This window comes from Mus caroli, unplaced genomic scaffold (assembly GCF_978045245.1).
Source record: "Mus caroli unplaced genomic scaffold, Mus_caroli_1 scaffold_18, whole genome shotgun sequence".
Lineage (NCBI taxonomy): Eukaryota > Metazoa > Chordata > Mammalia > Rodentia > Muridae > Mus > Mus caroli.
Genome location: NW_028227273.1, coordinates 75,323,599 through 75,343,201, shown reverse-complemented (window position 1 = coordinate 75,343,201; position 19,603 = coordinate 75,323,599). Strand labels below are relative to the sequence as shown.

Here is a 19,603-nt window from a genome sequence, read left to right as displayed (position 1 = left end):
CAACCTTTCTCTTATAAGCAAGAGATATCTAGATTGATCTCCATGTGTCTGTGTCTTACTTCAATGTTTGGATAATTGATCAATCACACTTTCAATTTAAAGATTCCTATAATATGAACAAAGAGAACGGACTGTCAGTTCCCACAGTCCAAATTTTCTCACCTGTGGAAATTTAAAGAGTTGAAGCAATGTCCCAATTTGGGCAGATGTTATCCATGATGTTCCTGTGAGTGCAGCAGTGAAGTTTCTCTTTTTACAATTGTAATTAGGTAAAACCTTTCTCTCTACATGGGCTGTGAGCCAAAGACAAGTAAACACAAGAGTGTCCTTTTCAGTGTATTTGGTATTGTAGAAATCAAATCCAAGAGATATGTTGGGTAAAATATAGGGGTTCCCATTGATCTCCTCAATGGCAAATAGCATAGCCAGAATATACTGGTAGTTCTTAAAATTATACCTGTGTAAATCACATAGAAACACATAAGTGGATGATCATATATACCAAAAATATCTACATATTTAGTGCAATAAACTTTATATTTCAACCTTGATTATATAAAACATGTAATTTAATTTCTTCACCATGAATACATGAACTAGATTAGGTAAATATGTTAGGTTTAGGAAAAATCGTTTACCATTACTACTAATTATTTATGAATCCTCAAGCATATGTTATCTATATTTCATAGGTGGATTCTTTACACATTCTGTTTACAAGTCAGGAATCATTTTAACAGAAATAGCATATCTGTTAGAATGTAGATCTTTGGCTTTCTGAGATCTCCACATATGAAAACCCACTATTTTACTATTAGCCCAATGTCATTCTAAATACAGTATCTTAATTAAATGATATTGTGAAGTTTCTTTGCATGTGGCCATTGTGGCTATTTCTCTGGTGTAATTTTTTGAGTATGGCAGCATGGAATTGCTAGTGTCATAGAACAACGATAGAAACACCTGCCTCTGTATATGAATAGATGAGATTAAATGAAGGCAGCACCATTCCCTTTGAATTTTTATCATTGTCTATTTATGGTGATTTTATATGTGACTGTGTGCATGCATGATTTAGTATGTACAGTTCTATGAAGTTCAGAAAGAATGATTTGAAGTCAAGAAAACCCCAGGGTGATTTCTAGATATACAGATTATTTATATAATATTTTATTTATATTTTATGTATTTATGCATTCATGCATTTCATTCATTTGGTGCTTAGTTGCTTCCTTGGTTTACTCAATAACAGAGTGTTTATGACTTGACTGTGAATTGTTCTGTATAAAAGGCAGATCTTGAAGTCAGAAATACCCATCTGTCTCTTTTCTAGACTACTGAGAATAAAGTCTTGCACCAGCATATCTACCTGCAGGATTTCTTTATTTTCTTATCACATATGCCTAGATCTATCCACAGCAAACCTATAGAAATTCTCCCATTTCTCTCTCCTATATATGATCACTGGATTACAGGCATGTACTCATAATCTTTTGGGAGGTATGAAAACAGATCCTCATACTTGGCTTGTTTTACTCTCTAAAACATCTCTTCATCTGCTTAATGATATCTTTTGTGGAAAAATATATATTTTACTCTGAAGGTACCAAATCCGTTCTGACAAAAATCTAGCACCTAATTGCTTTGTCAAAGTGAGTTGATCATGAAAGAAGACTTCATTACAGTTTCATTGTATATATTTTTCTTCTCCACCACTGCTTAACAATTTAGGTCAAAAGCAGTGGAAAAAAACTAAGAACTAGTGGTTAACAAAAACCTCAGGAATACAATGAATTTTCAAGACAAGAAGGAAGTTATATTTATAATCTCACATTAAATAATACCATGCAATGAACTGGGAATGTTCATGTGAATCAAAACAGGAAGGAAAATGATGTTCAGCCTGAAGTCCAAACCCTATCTAAGAGGGAATTCTTCTTAGGGTTTTATTGTTGTGAGGAGACACAATGAGCATGGCTAATCTCATAAAGGAAATCATTTAACTGGGGCTAACTTACAATATCAGAGTTTTAGTCTATTTTTGTCATGATGAGAACCATGAAAGTATACCTATAGAAATGGTCTTCAAAATTTACCTCAGGATTTTACAACTTAATCCATAGGCAGCAAAGGTAAAAACTGAAACACACTGGCTAGAGTTGTTCTTCTTAGACTTGTAGCACCACCAGCAGAATGACACACTTTCTCTAATTAGTCCATGCCTACTCCAACAAGGACACATATACTAATTGTGACACACAGTATGGTCAAAACATCTGAACAGAGTAGTCTATGGGGCCATTTCTGTACCAACCACTACATTCTGTTTCTTGACCTTGATATGATTGTATCCATAAAATATTACAAAGTGCATTTGGTCCAATTTATTTTCCTATACTCTAAAATAGCCTCAAGTTTGTTTGAAGTCTAAATTTCAATGTTTTTTTTTCTGAAATTCATACCACCATGCAAGGTAATCTGCTAAAAGATACAAAAAATGCATATCACATACTTCCAACATATAATGGTACAGAATCTACAGTACCATTTCAAATTTGAGATAAAGGAACATAGTCAGAAAATACTGAACCAAAGCAAAATCAAAAACAAGCTGAGCAAACTCCATACTCTGCAATTCCAAGACAGATTTCAAAATGTCATCTCCAATTCCTTTCATCTCTATTGACATCAAAACACTTCTTTCTCTTGGGCTTTATTCATTCCTAGTTAGCAGTGCTCCTGGGAAGTTATACCACAGGTCTGGCTTCTTTAACATCCTGAGGAAATCCAGGCTTCTCCTTTGTAGTTTGATATCATGGCTCCTCTAGGTCTCCTTGCACAGACATCCCTGATATAATATTGGCTGTAACAGATGTCCTTAGTCACAGAGAAAGATGATATAAGCCCTTTCTTCAATACTTGACTCTTAATGCCAGAACTATATGGCTGAATCTGCCAAGATATGTTCCATGATATGTCTGAAACATGTAAAATTAAATTTTACCAGTGTTCTATTCATTTTGCTTCCCTTTACTTTCTAAATTTGTGTATTCTGAAACTAAATCTGTAGATAAGGCTGGTAGGTTTAAACTTGTTTTCACAAATTGGAAGGATAGCTGGGTAGAATTTTGCCCAGAGATCTTAACTCTCTTTATTCCAGTTAGCATCTAGCTTTCCTTTAATATCTGTACTCGTTTGAACACAGGAATTAGCTCAATGCCAGATATTAGTACCCCTTTCTCCTCAATATGTACATTGTTTATTTCTGTTTCTCAGATTTTCATTTTTCTTTATATATCTTCACATGTTTTCATACTAATGACCACATGCCAGTATGAATAAGAGGCTGTATTGAGATTTCCTTTGAAAATGGTATAAATCTATAACTCTACACTTTAGCTTCAAGGTTACTTTTTGAATTAGGTCCAAATGCAGCAGATTTCTAAATTTTCTAAAGTGCAATCTCTAGCAAACACTGATATTCATCTTCTCTGTGTTCAATTTTCCAGGATTGCCAACCTCAAATTACAATCAGCAACACTTATTTTACACATTCTTTCTTGGTGGGCTTATTAAGCAGCACTTAAAGGATTTCATGGATATCCTAAAAAATAAAGTCCCAAGATCAATATTCCTCCGAACATAAAAAAACATTGCCCTTCAAAGCAATAATATTTTTTCTTATATCATCTTCTGTCTTCTTTGTGTTTGGTGGATGTGAAAACTCACAATGACTATAACAAGTCTGATGAAGGAAAACTTACAATTTCAGAGATCTTGTCCATGTCATCATGATGGTAAGCATTGCAGGGTGCAGGCAGTCATGGCCTTGGACAAGGAACTAAGAGTTATACATTTTTATCCACAAGCAGCAGAATTGAAGACCCTGGGTAAAATTGAGCTTCTTAGAATTCTAAATCACCCTTGCTTAGGGACACACTAACACTAACAAGGCCACTAAGTATGACTCAGGTTTTCACTCACAGGAGTCTATGGGACCCTTTCCTACTAAAACAACAAAAATATTGCTATCTGAAAACTCGTGGAAGTAGAGTCAGTTTTCTTCAATAATGTGATTTTTTTTCTAGAAACGTCATATTCTGGGATGGCCTCACTCTCAAAGGTACTAAAGCAACACAAAGTGAACTTGATTGAAAATTGTATTAACTTTGTCAGGAGCAGTTTCTCTGAGTGCAGAGGTGATTTGATGATATTTTTAGATTTTGCTATATTACATTCCTCAAAAAAGCAACACATTTTTGACAATGAATTACATTTAACCTTACCTTCATGAATAGGACCAGAAAGAATAGAATGAACTTGAACATGTCCAATAGAGATAGGGTAATTTCTAAATTGGGGCAAGATTCGTAATTCTGAAAATTGGGACTAAAATTGTAAAATAGCTATAAAACAATGATACAGATTTTTTAAAAGGGGGTTGGTGTTTAGTATTTAAAAGTCAATAGCAAAAAACAAAAACAAAAACAAAAGTCAATAGCAATTGTCATTAGCTCCATTTGTTGCACAAAGCTTTCTTGTATGAAGAAAATTGTTTAAAGTTTAAAATAATTACAGTGATCTGCTTAAGAAGGAGTTATGCATAAATATTTTTTGTGGAGGTTAAGTCCTGTGTTACAAGGGTTGACTGCAGCAGCTGTTGTGTAGTTCTCCATTGACAAGTGGATTGGTTATCTGAGGCTATTGAATTACCTCTATAGTTTGAGGGGTCTGAGGTAGGTTCCTCACACAGTTTCCTTGGTTTGAAAAGATTCTTGTATTTTTAGGGATTACAGAAGCACCAGAGAAGGCAGTTACATTTTTGTGAAAGGTAGTATGGCACTGTTTATGCCAGTGGTACCCTTTTTGACCAGAAGGATATTTATGGCACCTCCTGCCTTAATGGAACATTGTCTGCTGATATGCCCAGACTTGTACTTGAACAATATTGTTAGCCTAGCCTACATTATTACTTTTGTTTCTGTCCTTGATTAATAAGATTTTGGATAGTGTTCTGCCCTTGTGAAGTTGTTGTAATGGGTACACATTGAAAATAAGAAGTATCAACCTCAGCACAAGCTTCAAATAAATTTTCAGATTTTTTAATTGCCATTAGAAGAGATTGACTAGTGGGTGTAATATATTTTTCTGCTTTCTGAATTATATTAGCAAACCTTTTGGTATTTGTCTTTCTACCTGGCAAGCATCTCTATGCTTTTAGACTTGCAGCGGCTATTTTTACTAGAACCTACTTTGACATTTTTAGTGAGTTGTTTTTTTCAAACTATTCCCCCATTTTCATAAACATTTAATATTTTAACTCTTTCATTCTCCTCTGTTTTACAGACATCTTAGATAACTCTTTTTGAGCCAAGTTTATATATATATATATGTGTGTGTGTGTGTGTGTGTGTGTGTGTGTGTGTATATATATATATATATATATATTCACAGTAAAAATCTATTTTTAGTGAGAAGGGCTATGGCTATTTTAAATAGTCATGAGGAATCATAAGCAATTTAAATGTCAGTGATCATTATTCGTAAGTGATTCTTATTCTCTTTGTTATTCTCCATACTCACTGGGAAAAGGCCTAACAATTTACCCTGTTGCAGAGCTTGGAGGATACCAGCAGCAGATCCAAGGCCCTCTTTTGTTTATTTTTATATTATTCACGGAGTCTTATTGAATTCCTTATATTTAAAGGTTACTTAAGTTTATTATATTTTGTTAGGTTCCTTTCTGAGACAGTTTTATGTTGAGATTGATTTTTCCTTTTTTTTTTTTTTTTTTTTGATTTATGACTACTATCTCCTGAGCTACTTTTTTCAGACTTTTATGTAGAGGAATAAATATTGTTCTTAGAGCCTGATTGTGACAGTAGTAATCGGTTCCCCTCACAAGAAGCTGAATCGAATGTCTCCTGAGCACATGTGGCTTTTTTATCATCTGCCAATGCCTTCTTAAGCACAGTCCAAATAGTTAACAGTGTAAGGGGTATGCCTAATCTTCCAATCTCTGTAATCAAGTGGTTAATATCTAATACTGTTTTCTCTCATGCACCCATATCTAAAGTACTCCTTTCTGGAAACCAAGGAATGAACATTTATATAAACTGAAGAAAGTCAGTAAGCTGGCTAGTGCTAACCTTAATGCATTTTTCTTTAAGAGTATGCTTAATAACATCTGGAAAGAACTCTCTGTCATTAGAATCACTGTGTCCCATCATAAGAGATACACAAAATGCACACAATATAGAGCTGATGACTCCTGATCCAAAGTTGATGGTGTAAGCCAGAGCCTATGGCTCCTGATGTAACCCAGGTGCTGATTATACCCACTATCAGCCTGTGCTGCTGATGGCAGTAGCCAATATCAAGTCCTATTTCTCACCCTCCATAACCATGTACTCCTTGGTCAAGGAGTTTAAAGGGTCCAGTTGAGACTCCTATATATGTTGATGTACCTTCTTCAAAGTTCCAAAAGTGCCAATTAAGATGCTGGGAGCCTTCTGCCCTAGAGAGGTAGAGACAGCATATAGAGTAGGAGTCTAGTGTGGCTTTAAAGCATGAAGGTCTCTGGATATTCTAGCTTTCCAACTGTACTGAAATGCTGATAACTTTTAAAAAAGATCTAAGAACTTTCATGGTCTTTCTGTGGATAAAAAGCTGCTGGTTTGGGAGATTGACATCTATAGCCTGGCAACTAGGGATTAACTAATATGACTTTGATCTATCTCAGCAGGAACTGGGATACTCTAACATTCAATATGCAGGATGGATGGCTCAGGAAGAAAAAGGGACATTTTGAAATGTAAGTATAGAGTTTATTTCTAAGTTATAAAAAGTTTGTGATAAAAGTTATCTAAGAAAATACAGAAAAGCAGAAAGATCCTAATTCAGGTAATTGAAAAAAAATCCATCTCCTCCTCTTTGTGGAAGAAGTCTTCTTTCCAAAAAAATTCTCCTCAGCTCAGTTTCTCTGATTCTTCTCTTTGTCCTCAGCACTTATACATCTGTCAAGGTACATGAATACATGGTAAAAAGTTCATCACAATTTCACACATAAAATCAAATCATAAATTCACATAGAGGTTTATAACAGAGAATGTTTGCATGCATATCAATCAGGAGTAACTATCTGCCTAAATATTCATCACCTCTTATAGCTCCTCAGGCTCATTGAAAGTTAAAAACCAAAACTAAGTTACTAGTGAAGTTTTGCATAGACAAATTTAGTCAATATTTTATCTTCTGTCCTAGCACCTATAATAAATCATACTTACCTATTTATGACCTTTGTTTAATTGTTTTACAATCTCTTAGAATGTGCTCTGAGTACTAGAAAATCTGATTACTATCTAAAAGCAATTAACTGGTGATATATGGGAGACTTTCAGAGTTCTCATGGCAGTTTTGACTAACGGAGAAAGACATAGTTGAAGTCTCACTATTAAAAAAATTAATGAACACAAATATAATGTAAGGCATTCTTATAGGCTCATCATTAAGAATTAAAAAGTTGCTTCCTTCCAGTCAGCATCAGTGCCGGGGCACCTTGGGCCCGAACTTGGACAGTCTCACAGTCTCCAGAGGACTCTCCATGCCACAGCCACCCTAGCATGCCCAGAATGTTAGGACCACTGGTGAGTGGAACACAACATCTGTTCCAACAGAACTGGGGGGCACCGGGGGACAGCTATAGGACAGACACAGGAACACCACCCAGTCAGTGTCTTAGATTCCTTCTGGTTGGAGCTGGTCCACTTTGGTTTCAAAATCATTTTGACAGCCTCACAGTCATCAGAGGAGGTACCACTTTCAGATGCTCTAACATGTCCAGGATCCTAGGATCACAGGAGCTTGATCACACTAGGATCTAAGGGTTTTCCAAGCTTGACTGCCAAGAACTCTAAAACACCTAGAATCTCAGCAACAGAGAATGCCAGAATCACAGGATCACAAAGAGAGCTGGACTCTGAGAAGTTCTGACTCAACTGGCTTTACAGGAAGTACAGGGTCCAATCAGATATATTGAGGGAAGGGATCACTTGAGATAATCAAATACTTTTTTTTTTTTTTTTGGTTTTTCGAGACAGGGTTTCTCTTTATAGCCCTGGCTGTCCTGGAACTCACTTTGTAGACCAGGCGGGCCTCGAACTCAGAAATCCGCCTGCCTCTGCCTCCCGAGTAATCAGATAGCAGGAGACAAGCATAAGAACAGAAGCCGCAGCTGGGCATGGTGGCGCACACCTTTAATCCCAGCACTCTGGAGGCAGAGGCAGGCGGATTTCCAGGACAGCCATGGCTACACAGAGAAACCCTGTCTTGAAAAATCAAAAAAGAAAGAAAGAAAGAAAGAAAGAAAGAAAGAAAGAAAGAAAGAAAGGAAGAAAGAAAGGAAGAAAGAAGAGAAAAGAAAAGAAGCCACAGAAACCAAGATTACTTGGCATCATCAGAACCCAACTCTCCCAATATAACATGTCCTGGATACACCATTACACCAGAAAAGCAAAATATGGATATAAAGTCACTTATAATGTTGATGATGGAGGATTATAAGAAGGACATAAATAACTCCCTTAAAGAAATACAGGAGAACACACCCCCCCCAAAAAAAAAGAATTAAATGAAACAATCCAGGAACTAAAAATGGAAGTAGAAACAATAAAGAAATGACAAAGGGTGAAAACTCTGGAAATAGAAAACCTAGGGAAGAAGTCAGGAAACATAGATACAAGGTTCATCAACAGAATGCAAGAGATAGAAAAGAGAATCTCAGATGCAGAAGATACTACAGAAAACATTGACACAACAATCAAAGAAAATGTGAAATACAAAAAGATACTAATCCAAAACATCTAGGAATTCCAGCACACAATAAGAAGACACTATTGCATATGCCAGCAAGATTTCGAGGAAAGGACCCTGATATTGCTGTCTCATGTGAGGCTATGCCAGTGGCTGGCAAATACAGAAGTGGATGCTCACAGTCATCTATTGAATGGAACACAGGGCCCCCAATGTAGGAGCTAAAGTAACCAAGGAGATGAAGGGGTCTGCAACCCAATAGGTAGAACAAAAATATGAACTAACCAGTACCCCCAGAGGAAATGTCTCTAGCTGCATATGTAGCAGAAGATGGCCTAGTTGGGCATCATTGGGAAGAGAGGCCCCTTGGTCTTGCAAATTTTATATGCCCCAGTACAGGGGAATGCCAAGGCCAAGAAGTGGAAGTGGGTGGGAAGGGGAGCAGGGCGGGGAGATGGTACAGGGAACTTTCGGGATAGCATTTGAAATGTGAATAAAGAAGATATCTAATAAAAAAAATAAAACCTGTACCATGACAAAATAAAAACAAACAAACAAACAAAAACCCAAAAACAAATCTAAGGATAATAAGTCTAGACAAGAAGGAAGATTTCCAACTTAAAGGGCCAGTAAATATCTTGAACAAAATTATAGAAGAAAACTTCCCCAACCTAAAGAAAGAGATGCCCATCAACATAAAAGAAGCCTACAGAACTCCAAATAGTTTGGATCAGAAAAAAAATTCTTCCTGTCACATGATAATTAAATCACCAAATGCATAAAACAAAGAAAGAATACTAAAAGCAGTAAGGGAAAAAGGTCAAATAATATATACAGCCTGACCTATCAGAATTACACCTGACTTCTCCCCCAGAGACTATGAAAGCCCTTAGATCTTGAGCAGATGTCATACAGACCCTAAGGTAGCACAAATGTCAGCCCAGCATACTTCCCAGCAAAACTCTCAATTACCATAGACAGAGAAACCAAGGTATTCCATGAGAAAACCAAATCTATACAACATCTTTCCATAAATCCAGCCCTTTAAAGGATAACAAAAGGAAAGCTCTAACACAAGGAGGGAAACTATGCCCAAGAGAAATCAAGAAAATAATCTTTCAACAAGCCCAAAAGAAGATAGCCACATGAACAAAATTCCAACTCTAACAACAAAAATAACAGGAAGCAACAACAACTTTTCCTTAGTATCTCTTAATAAATTACTTTTCCTTAATATCTCTTAATATCAATGGACTCAATTCCACAATATAAAGACATAGACTAACATACTGGTTATATAAACAAGACCCAACATTTTGCTGCATACAGGACTTAGGTGACTTAGGTGAGTCACAAAGATAGACACTACTTCAGAGTAAAAGGCAGGAAAACAGTTTTCCAAGCAAATGGTCCCAAGAATCTAGCTGGAGTAGCCATTCTAATATCGAATAAAATCGACTTTCAACCAAAAGTTATCAAAAAAGATAAGGAGGGACACTTCCTACTCATCAAAGATAAAATTTACCAAGATGAACTCTCAATTCTAAACATCTATGCTCCAAGTGCAAGGGCATCCATATTCATTAAAGAAACTTTACTAAAGCTCAAAGCACACCTTGTACCACACACAATAATAGTGGGAAACCTAAACACTCCACTCTCATCAACGGACAGATCCTGGAAACAGAAAATAAACAGAGATATACTGAAACTAACTGAAGTTATAGAACAAAAGGATTTGACTGATATCTATAGAACATTTTATCTTAAAACAAAAGAATGTACCTTTTTCTCAGCACCTCATGGCAACATCTCCAAAATTGACCAAATAATAGCTCACAAAACAGGCCACAACAGATATAAAAATATTGAAATAATCCCATGCATCCTCTCAGATCACCAGTGACTAAGGCTGATTTTCAATAACAACATAAGTAATAGAAAACCCACATAAACATGGAAGCTGAACAACAATCTACTCAATGAAAACTCAGTCAAGGAAGAAAGAAAGAAGGAAATTAAAGACTATTTAGAGTTTAATGAACATGAATCCACAACATATCCAAACTTATGGGACACAATGAAAGCAGTCCTAAGAGGAAACTCATAGATATGAGTGCCTCCAAAAAGAATCTGGAGAGAGCATACCTGAGCAGCTTGGCAGCACACATAGAAGAAAAGCAAACAAATTAGCTCAAGAAGGGTAGATGGCAGTAAACAATCAAACTCAGGGCTGAAATTAGCTAAATAGAAGCAAAAAGAACTATACAAAGAATCAAACAAACCAAGATCTGGTTCTTTGAGAAAAACAACATGATAGATAAACCCTTAGCCAGATGAACTAGAGGGCACAGGGACAGCATCCTAATTAACAAAATCATAAATGAAAAGGGAGAGATAACAACAGAAACAGAGGAAATCCAAAAAGTCATCAGATCCTACTTCAAAAACCTATATTCAACAATTGGAAAACGTGGATAAAATGGACAATTTTCTAGACTGATACCAGGTACCAAAGTTACATCAGGATCAGATTAACAATCTAAACAACCCCATTTCCCCTAAAGAATTAGAATCAGTCATTCATAGTCTCCCAACCAAAAAAAATCCCAGGACCTGATGGGTTTAGTGCAGAGTTTTTTCATACCATTAAAGAGGACCTAATTCAAATTCTCCTCAAACTATTCCAAAAAGTAAAAACAGAAGGTACTCTACACAATTCATTCTATTAAGCCACAATTACTCTGATACCTAAGCAACACAACGACCCAACAAAGAAATAGAACTTCACACCAATTTTCTTTATGAGTATTGATGCAAAAATACTCAATAAAGTCCTCACAAACCGAATCCAAGGACACATCAAAACGATCATCCATCATGACCAAGTAGGCTTCATCCCAGGTATGAGGGAATGGTTCAATATACAGATATTCATCAACATAATCCATTATAAACAAACTCAAAAACAAAATTATCATCTCATTAGATGCTGAGAAATCATTTGACAAAATCCAAAACCTGTTAATGATAAAAGTCTTGGAAAGATTAGGAATTCAAAGCCCATAGCTAAACATAGTAAAGGCAATATACAGCAAACCAGTAGCCAATATCAACCTCAATGGAGAGAAACGTTAAGCAATTCCTCTAAAGTCAGGGACTAGACAAGGCTGCCCACTCACTCCCTACCTAATCAATATAGTACTTGAATTCCTAGCCAGAGCAATTAGACAACAAAAGGAGATCAAAGGAATACAAACTGCAAAAGAAGAAGTCAAAATATCACTATTTGCAGATGACCTGATAGTATATATAAGTGCCCCCCAAAACTCCAAAAGAGAACTCCTAAACCTGATAATAAACTTCAGTGAAGTAGCTGGATATAAAATTAACTCAAACAAATCATTGGCCTTTCTCTATACAAAGGATAAATAGGCTGAGAAAGAAATTAGGGAAGCAACATCCTTTATAATAGTCAAAAGTACTATAAAATACCTTGGTGTGACTCTACCTAAGGAAGTGAAATGTCTGTATCATAAGAACTTCAAGTCTCTGAAGAAAGAAATCAAAGATCTCAGAAGATGGAAAGATCTCCCCTGCTCATGGATTGGTAGGATTATTATTGTAAAAAAGTCTATCTTGCAGAAAGCAATGCACAGATTCAATGCAATCCCCATCAAAATTCCAACTCAATCCTAACAAAGTTAGAAGGGACAATTTGCAAATTCATTTAGAATAACAAAAACCTAGGATAGCAAAAACTATTCTCATTAATAAAAGAACCTTTGGTGGAATCACAATGCCTGACCTCAAGATGTAATACAGAGAAATTTTGATAAAAAGTGCATGATAATGGAACAGTGACAGACAGGTAAGTCAATGGAATAGAATCGAAGAACCAGAAATGAATCCATACACCTCTGGTGACTTGATCTTTGACAAAGGAGCTAAAACCATTCAGTGGAAAGAAGACAGCATTTTCAACAATTGGTGCTGGCTCAACTGGTTGTTAGCGTGTTAAAAAAAAAAAAGAATTGATTCATTCTTGTCTTATTGTACATGCTCAAGTCTAAGTGGAACAAGGAATTCCACATAAAACCAGAGACACTAAGAAAGTAGGGAAGAGCCTCGAATATATGGGCACAGGCAAAAATTCCTGAACAGAAGAGCCATGGCTTGTTGTGTAAGATCAAGAATTGACAAATGGGACCTCATAAATTTGCAAAGCTTCTGTAAAGCAAAGGAAAATGTCAATAAGACAAAAAGGTAACCAAAAGATTGGGAAATGATCTTTACCAATCCTGAACCTGATAGGTGGTTAATATCCAATGTATATAAAAAGAAATCAACAAGTTGGACTCCAGAGAACCAATAACCCTATTAAAAATGGGGTATAGTGCTAAACAAAGAAATCTTAACTGAGGAATACTGAGAAGCACCTAAAAAAATGTTTAACATTCTTAATCATTAAGGAAATGCAAATCAAAACAACACTGTGATTCTACCTCACACCAGTCAGAATAGCTAAGATCATAAACTCAGGTAACATCAGATGCTAGCGAGTTTGTTTAGAAATAGGAACACTCCTCCATTGCTGATGGGATTGCAAGCTGGTACAACCACTCTGGAAGTCATTTTGGTGGTTCCTCAGAAAATTAGATATAGTTCTACTGAAAGATCCAGCAATACCACTCATGGGCCTATACTCAGAAGATGTTCCAACTTGTATTAAGGATGCATGTTCTACTATGTTCATAGCAGCCTTGTTTATAGTAGCAAGAAGCTGGAAAGAATTCAGATATCCCTCAACAGAGGAATGGATACAGAAAGTGTACATTTACTCAGTTTAATTCTACTCAGCAATTAAAAACAATGAATTCCTGAAATTCTTAGACAAATGGATGGATCTGGAGGATATCATTTTAAGGGTGGTAACCCAATCATAAAAGAATACATGTGATATGCACTTACTAATAAGTGGATATTAGCCCAGAAGCTCAGTACCCATGATACAATTTGCAAAACACATGAAACCCAAGAAGAAAGAAGACCAAAGTGTGGACACTTCAATCCTTCTCAGAAGGGGGAACAAAATACCTATGGAAGTATTTACAGAAACAAATTTAGAGTAGAGACTGAAGGCATGACCATCCAGAGACTACCCCAACTGGGTATCCATCCCATTAACAACCTGCAAACCCACATACTATTGCAGATACAAACAAGAACTTGCTGACAGGGAACTGATATAGTTGTCTCCTGAGAGGCTCTACCAGTGCCTTACTAATACAGAAGTGGATGATCACAGTCATCCACTTTATGAAGCACAGGTCCCCAATGAAGGAGCTAGAGAAAGTCCCCAAGGAGCTGAAGGGGTTTGCAGCCCCCCTAGGAGAAACAACAATATGAACTAACCTGGGAATTCCTGGGCCAGAAAGCAGGAGTGGGTGGGTTGGGGAGCAGGGGAAGCAGGGGGAAGATAGGAGATTTTCGGAGAGGAAACTAGGAAAGGGGATAACATTGAAAGTGTAAATGATGAAAGTATCTAATTAAAAAAAAAGAGTTAAAAAGTCATTTATTTTTCTCTATAGCACCCCTATAAGACAGTACATTTTCCTGGATCTCTGGATCTATAAAGATCTGCTCAAAGCTGTGGGCCAATACCTTATGATTATATATATATATATATATATATATATATATATATGAAAAGCTTACTTACAGCAGGAATCTCTCCTAAAATAATTTATTCCTGAGCCTTGCCTTTTGGAGCTTAGTTATAGATATAATCTTAAGTAAAGTCATTTCCGGAAGATGACCTGCTAGTTATTAGCTTGTTCTCTGATGGCTCATGAGAAAACAAAAATTTGGGATGAAATATATGGGCAGAAAGGGTGGATTCTGGATTAGTTGTAGGCATTTGAGAATATGATCAGTTCACTAAATTGCTAATAAGTGTAAATATATTATCATTATTAAGATTTTAAAGGAAATATTTTATGGTGTGTAGGAGGACTTGCTCAGCAATTAAGGGTCTGATTTTTCTAGAGAATCCAAGTTTGATTCCTGAAAATAATATTAGGCACCTTACAAACATCCAAATCTTGAGGATCCAGTACAAGTACAGGACTCAATGTGTACAAACATGAAAGGCTCATATATTCACACATAAACACAGACACAAACACAGATTAAAAAAAAAAGAAATAAGGTTGTCATAATAGTACCAACATGATTGCAAGCAATAGAAGTGTTGAAACATAAAAAGCAAGATCAATAACCTAGTAGCCTCTGTATGGGAAAATTGCTTGATGTACATACTTGAGTGTATCTATAAAAATAAATATAATGTTCTTTTGGGAATACATACATGTGTTCTAATATTAATATCATTTTTTGCATGAATGGTTAATAAAGATCTTTGATATCACAAATAGAAATGACAAAAAATTTTCATATATTAATTTTAAATGAAAGCAGAAAGATTAAAATAGAAATGAAGTAATATTGTCCAAAGAAAAAGAATTGATAAATACTAATTTTAATTTGAGAAGTAAGGTCAATGACATTTTTTCATGTATAAATATTATATATTCAAACAGATACATATAAAATTTAAAGATACATATTTTTAGAATTCCACACATGTGAGTAATTAAATAATAATCACTACTAAAAGAAAAATGGAACTCAAAATCTACAGTCACAAAACAATGATCAGAGGCAACTTCAATAAAACAGACTTGATCACTCTCTTTTGCACACCTATATTTTAAAGAACATTAATTATAATAAATATATTTTGAAAATGAAAACAATTTTTATCACTTTTTTCTTGAGACTATACAATGATTGTATCATTTCCCCCTTACATTCTCTCTAAACAAATTCTTATGCACTTTCTTTCTCATTTTAATTTCAAGAACTCAACTTTGATTAATTGCCCAGGAGGACTTACACTTGAACAGCACACACACACACACACACACACACACACACACACACACACACACACAATTGCAGGAAACTAAGGAATGTTATGAAATAGTTTAACCAGGTATAATATTTTTCCATAGGAAAGGATAAAATTTTCCTCAGGAAAATTTTACATAAAAGCAGTTGATACCTGTCTTATTAGTTACAGAATGTGAATGTTTTATGTTTTAGTTGGATGCACACATCCACCTCTAGAAGATGAACTGTAAAATAGTCCTTACAGGGTTGACAAAAATGGCCATCAGTTGTTAACACAGTGAGAACTTGTGAAACAAATGTATGCCACATAGCCTACAGTATATGCAATGGGCAGCTATTGTTAGTATTTTACATTTGATCAAATACCTCTACAGATTATGTCTTCCTTTGAATAAACACAGAGAAAAAGAAAGATTATTGAAAAGACATTGAGCCAGTGAAAAGTGCCAATGGGATGAATGAAGGCCAATGGTTACAACAGGGGAGGCACCAATGGAAAAACTTTTGTAGTTAATTTAAATAAGAAGTGGATGCTCACAGTCATCTGTTGGACTGAACACAGGGTCCCCAATGAAGGAGCTAGAGAAAGTACCCAAAGAGGTGAAGGGACTTTCAGCCCCATAGGAGGAACAATAATATGAACTAACCAGTACCCCCAGAGCTCTCAGGGTCTAAACCACCAACCAAAGAATAGACATGGAGGGACTCATGACTCCAGGTGCATATGAAGCAGAGGATGGCCTAGTTGGTCATCAAGGGGATGAGAGGCCCTTGGTCCTGTGCCTCTATGCCTCAGTGTAGGGTAATGTCAGAGCCAGGAAGTGGGAGTGAGCAGGTTGGTGAACAGGGGGAGTGGGGGACAGGGGATTTTTGGTGGGGAAACCAGGAAAGGGGATGTGAAATATAAATAAAGAAAATATCTAATAATAAAAAATTAAGGCAACCAAGGAATTGTGTTTGTATTCAAAATCCAGTCAGTTTTGTACTGAAAAATTGCATTGCTGAAATTCAAAGAAAGAGTGAGATCAGTTATAAAGCCAACCCATAATCACAGTATAGTTAGGAATGGAGACATATTCACTACTAATATACATGAGGGAAAACAAGGTAGAAAGAATCCAGAATAGCCATTATCCACATGAGAAATAGTCTAGAAAATTGGCTTGTCTTTTAATATGTAGAACTTTTCATAATGTTGCATAACTCCAGTAAAATAATAAAGTTTATTCAAAACAACATTGCCTAAAATTGATTTTTTGTGATACATCAATTTTATCAAGTCATAAACAGTAAAAAGGAATATATATATTTGATGAAATTAATTTTGATACACATGTTCAAACACAAATTTTACTTGATGTGAAGGAAAATAATTCACTCTCAATAATTTCTGGAGAAAATTCTCAGTTGGAATTGAAAATATTCAAGATATGCCAAGCAAAGGATTGAACATATTGGCTGATAATATGACTTAGGCATTGCAGAATCCTAGTGCTGGACCCAGATCCCTGATCTTGATCTTAACACACACATTGTAGGATGAGAACATTTTTTTGAACAGTTACCTTCACCTGTATTCTATGTCAAAAGTATTTATACACATGCAAATATTGAATATGATAACTTTGAAAAGACTGTGCCATGAATATGACTATAAAACAAGCCACTTTTCTGTTAAAAATTTTTCCATACTCATAAGGAACACTATACAACAAATGCTTTTAATACGTGATAATAAAAGACACTGCATTTTGCCATTAATTTAGCTTATGTTTCCATGATATTATTCAAGTTCAATGTTTTTTTTTTTTTCACAGAAATCAATCCCTGTATTTATAATGACTAAACCAGACATTAATTGCTCACATATGTGGAAGTAGGATCTTTGCAGTGAATAGTTTCCTGCAAACAAAATAAAGAGAAACACATACCCATACACATTAGTACCTGAAGAGAAAAAGGCACCATAAAAGTGATTTTATAAGGAGCATGAATTAAAATGAAGTAGAACAGGCCCCACCTAACAACCAAAGTTATCCCATCTACTGTGCCTATGAGAAAATATTATAATTTAGTTTGTGTCAACACATGGTTCCCTAAAACAAACAAACAAAAAAATGGAGGAGCATGAAAACATTTATCAACATAACAAATTTTATATACCCATGCATGATATATTTTAAAAATTCTCAATCAATTTGTCAAAGAAATAAACCATTAAGTTTTAATTTATATCTAAACCTTTTTCACCCTCACTGTCTTTGATTTAATGTTGTACTACCTCAAAAGATTTTGCCAAGCACAAAATATTGTCTCACTTAGCATAATTCACCTTAACAACTTCTTTGTTTGTTTTTAATTATTACTGTGACAAAATCATTTTTAAAGGTTCTAAAATCTTTCATGAATTTCTTCTGGTCCTTTTCCACTTGTTTATTTCTAACACATTTCTTCATGTACTCACAGGGAATTATTAGTGTTATAGTTCTATTTCTATAACATACTACCTATATGCATACCGATATAAGAAGGTATTCTGGGAAAGGAAGGTCTGGTTTGGATAAAACATCTTATTTACTTTATTAAGAAACATATATGAATATTTCTGTTTAAGTCAGAAATTTCTGTCTGACATTATCCATTAACCTGGATTATTTATCTCAAAGTACTAAATAGCACCAAGGTAAAACTCTCATAGTCACTATGTCTTGGTAGACACATATATAAGAATATGAATAAATACTCAAAACCAATGGAGTAAACAGGTAAATACAGGCAAGCTGTCTGAGAATAAAAATTAAAATATCAAACAAACAAGAGCTAGATGGAACATCTAAGGAGCACAGAAAAGTGACATCATCTAATATCGCAGGCACAAACAGGACTTCCAAAATGTTAAAAACAACAAGGTCAGGCTTAGACTAAATCATTCTTCCTTGAAATCTTATCACTGAAAACTATTCAGACATTGTGGCATAACAAGAATGTCAAATAAAAGTTTATGGTTAACAATCCAACAAGGAAATTAAAGTGAAAGTAGTCAGAGTTTCCACTTGAGTGAGGAAAATAATCTAAAAGGGAAATAAAATGATGAAAAAATCTTAGAAGCTCTAATAAAAAATTTGTCAAAGTAAATAAAAACAATAAATAAACTTTAATGACTACACCCTCTAAATCATAAGAATTCTGAACTCAAAAGAAAATTTACTTACTGTACATAATTGTCCAAGTATTGATATGGTTTAGCTGAATGTGGCCTTTTCTTTTCGGTGTAAAAAGTATGAAGAGGGAAAAATGCACCAATCATCATATCTCCTTCATGGTGAAATTGTTCAGGAATTTTGTAGTAACATTTACTAATATTTCTCCTGACAGGAATTAAGTCAGAGCAAACTTTGTGATTCTGCAAAAGCCACCCCCAAAAAATCCAGGAGAACATCCTAGTAATACATGGGTCAGCTTGATGTAGATCACAAAATGTCCAGTACATATATGCTGGGATCACGTTTTTGTGACCATGTATGTTTTGAATTTGTTCATAACTCAGTCTGTCACACAAGTCACTCTAAGGGATTAAAAATGTCATTGGGAATTTTGAAACTATTCTTTCCTTTAGACTCTGCTGCTGATGCCTGCTATTCATGTGAAAACAAGTTGAGAAAGATAATTGTTCATATTCTTCACTAGCCAAAGGCACTATGACTTCATCAAAGTCTACAAACAGCAAGAACTCTGGATTGATCTTCTTTTGGGATGAATTGCCTAAGCATATGACACAAGAAACTTTTAATATGTAAAAACAATTTAGGCTGATTCC

General features: G+C 35.1%; 1 protein-coding gene across 2 annotated transcripts in view; it reads right to left on the bottom strand.

The window, feature by feature from the left end:
* The window catches only part of LOC110288884 (vomeronasal type-2 receptor 116-like), a 42,401-nt gene extending 23,054 nt beyond the window's left edge, over positions 1–19,347 (bottom strand). The window contains exons 1-2 of one of the 2 annotated variants that reach the window (XM_085832844.1): positions 18,999–19,347; positions 163–457 (exon numbers count right to left, since the gene is read on the bottom strand). In XM_085832844.1, coding sequence (XP_085688970.1) covers positions 163–457; positions 18,999–19,276 — 573 coding nt within the window. In that variant the 5' untranslated portion in view covers positions 19,277–19,347. Of the gene's footprint in view, positions 1–162; positions 458–2,096; positions 2,399–18,998 lie in introns of those variants that run through there. The other variant, XM_085832845.1, reaches the window with a different exon arrangement.
* Between the last annotated feature and the right edge of the window lie 256 nt (positions 19,348–19,603).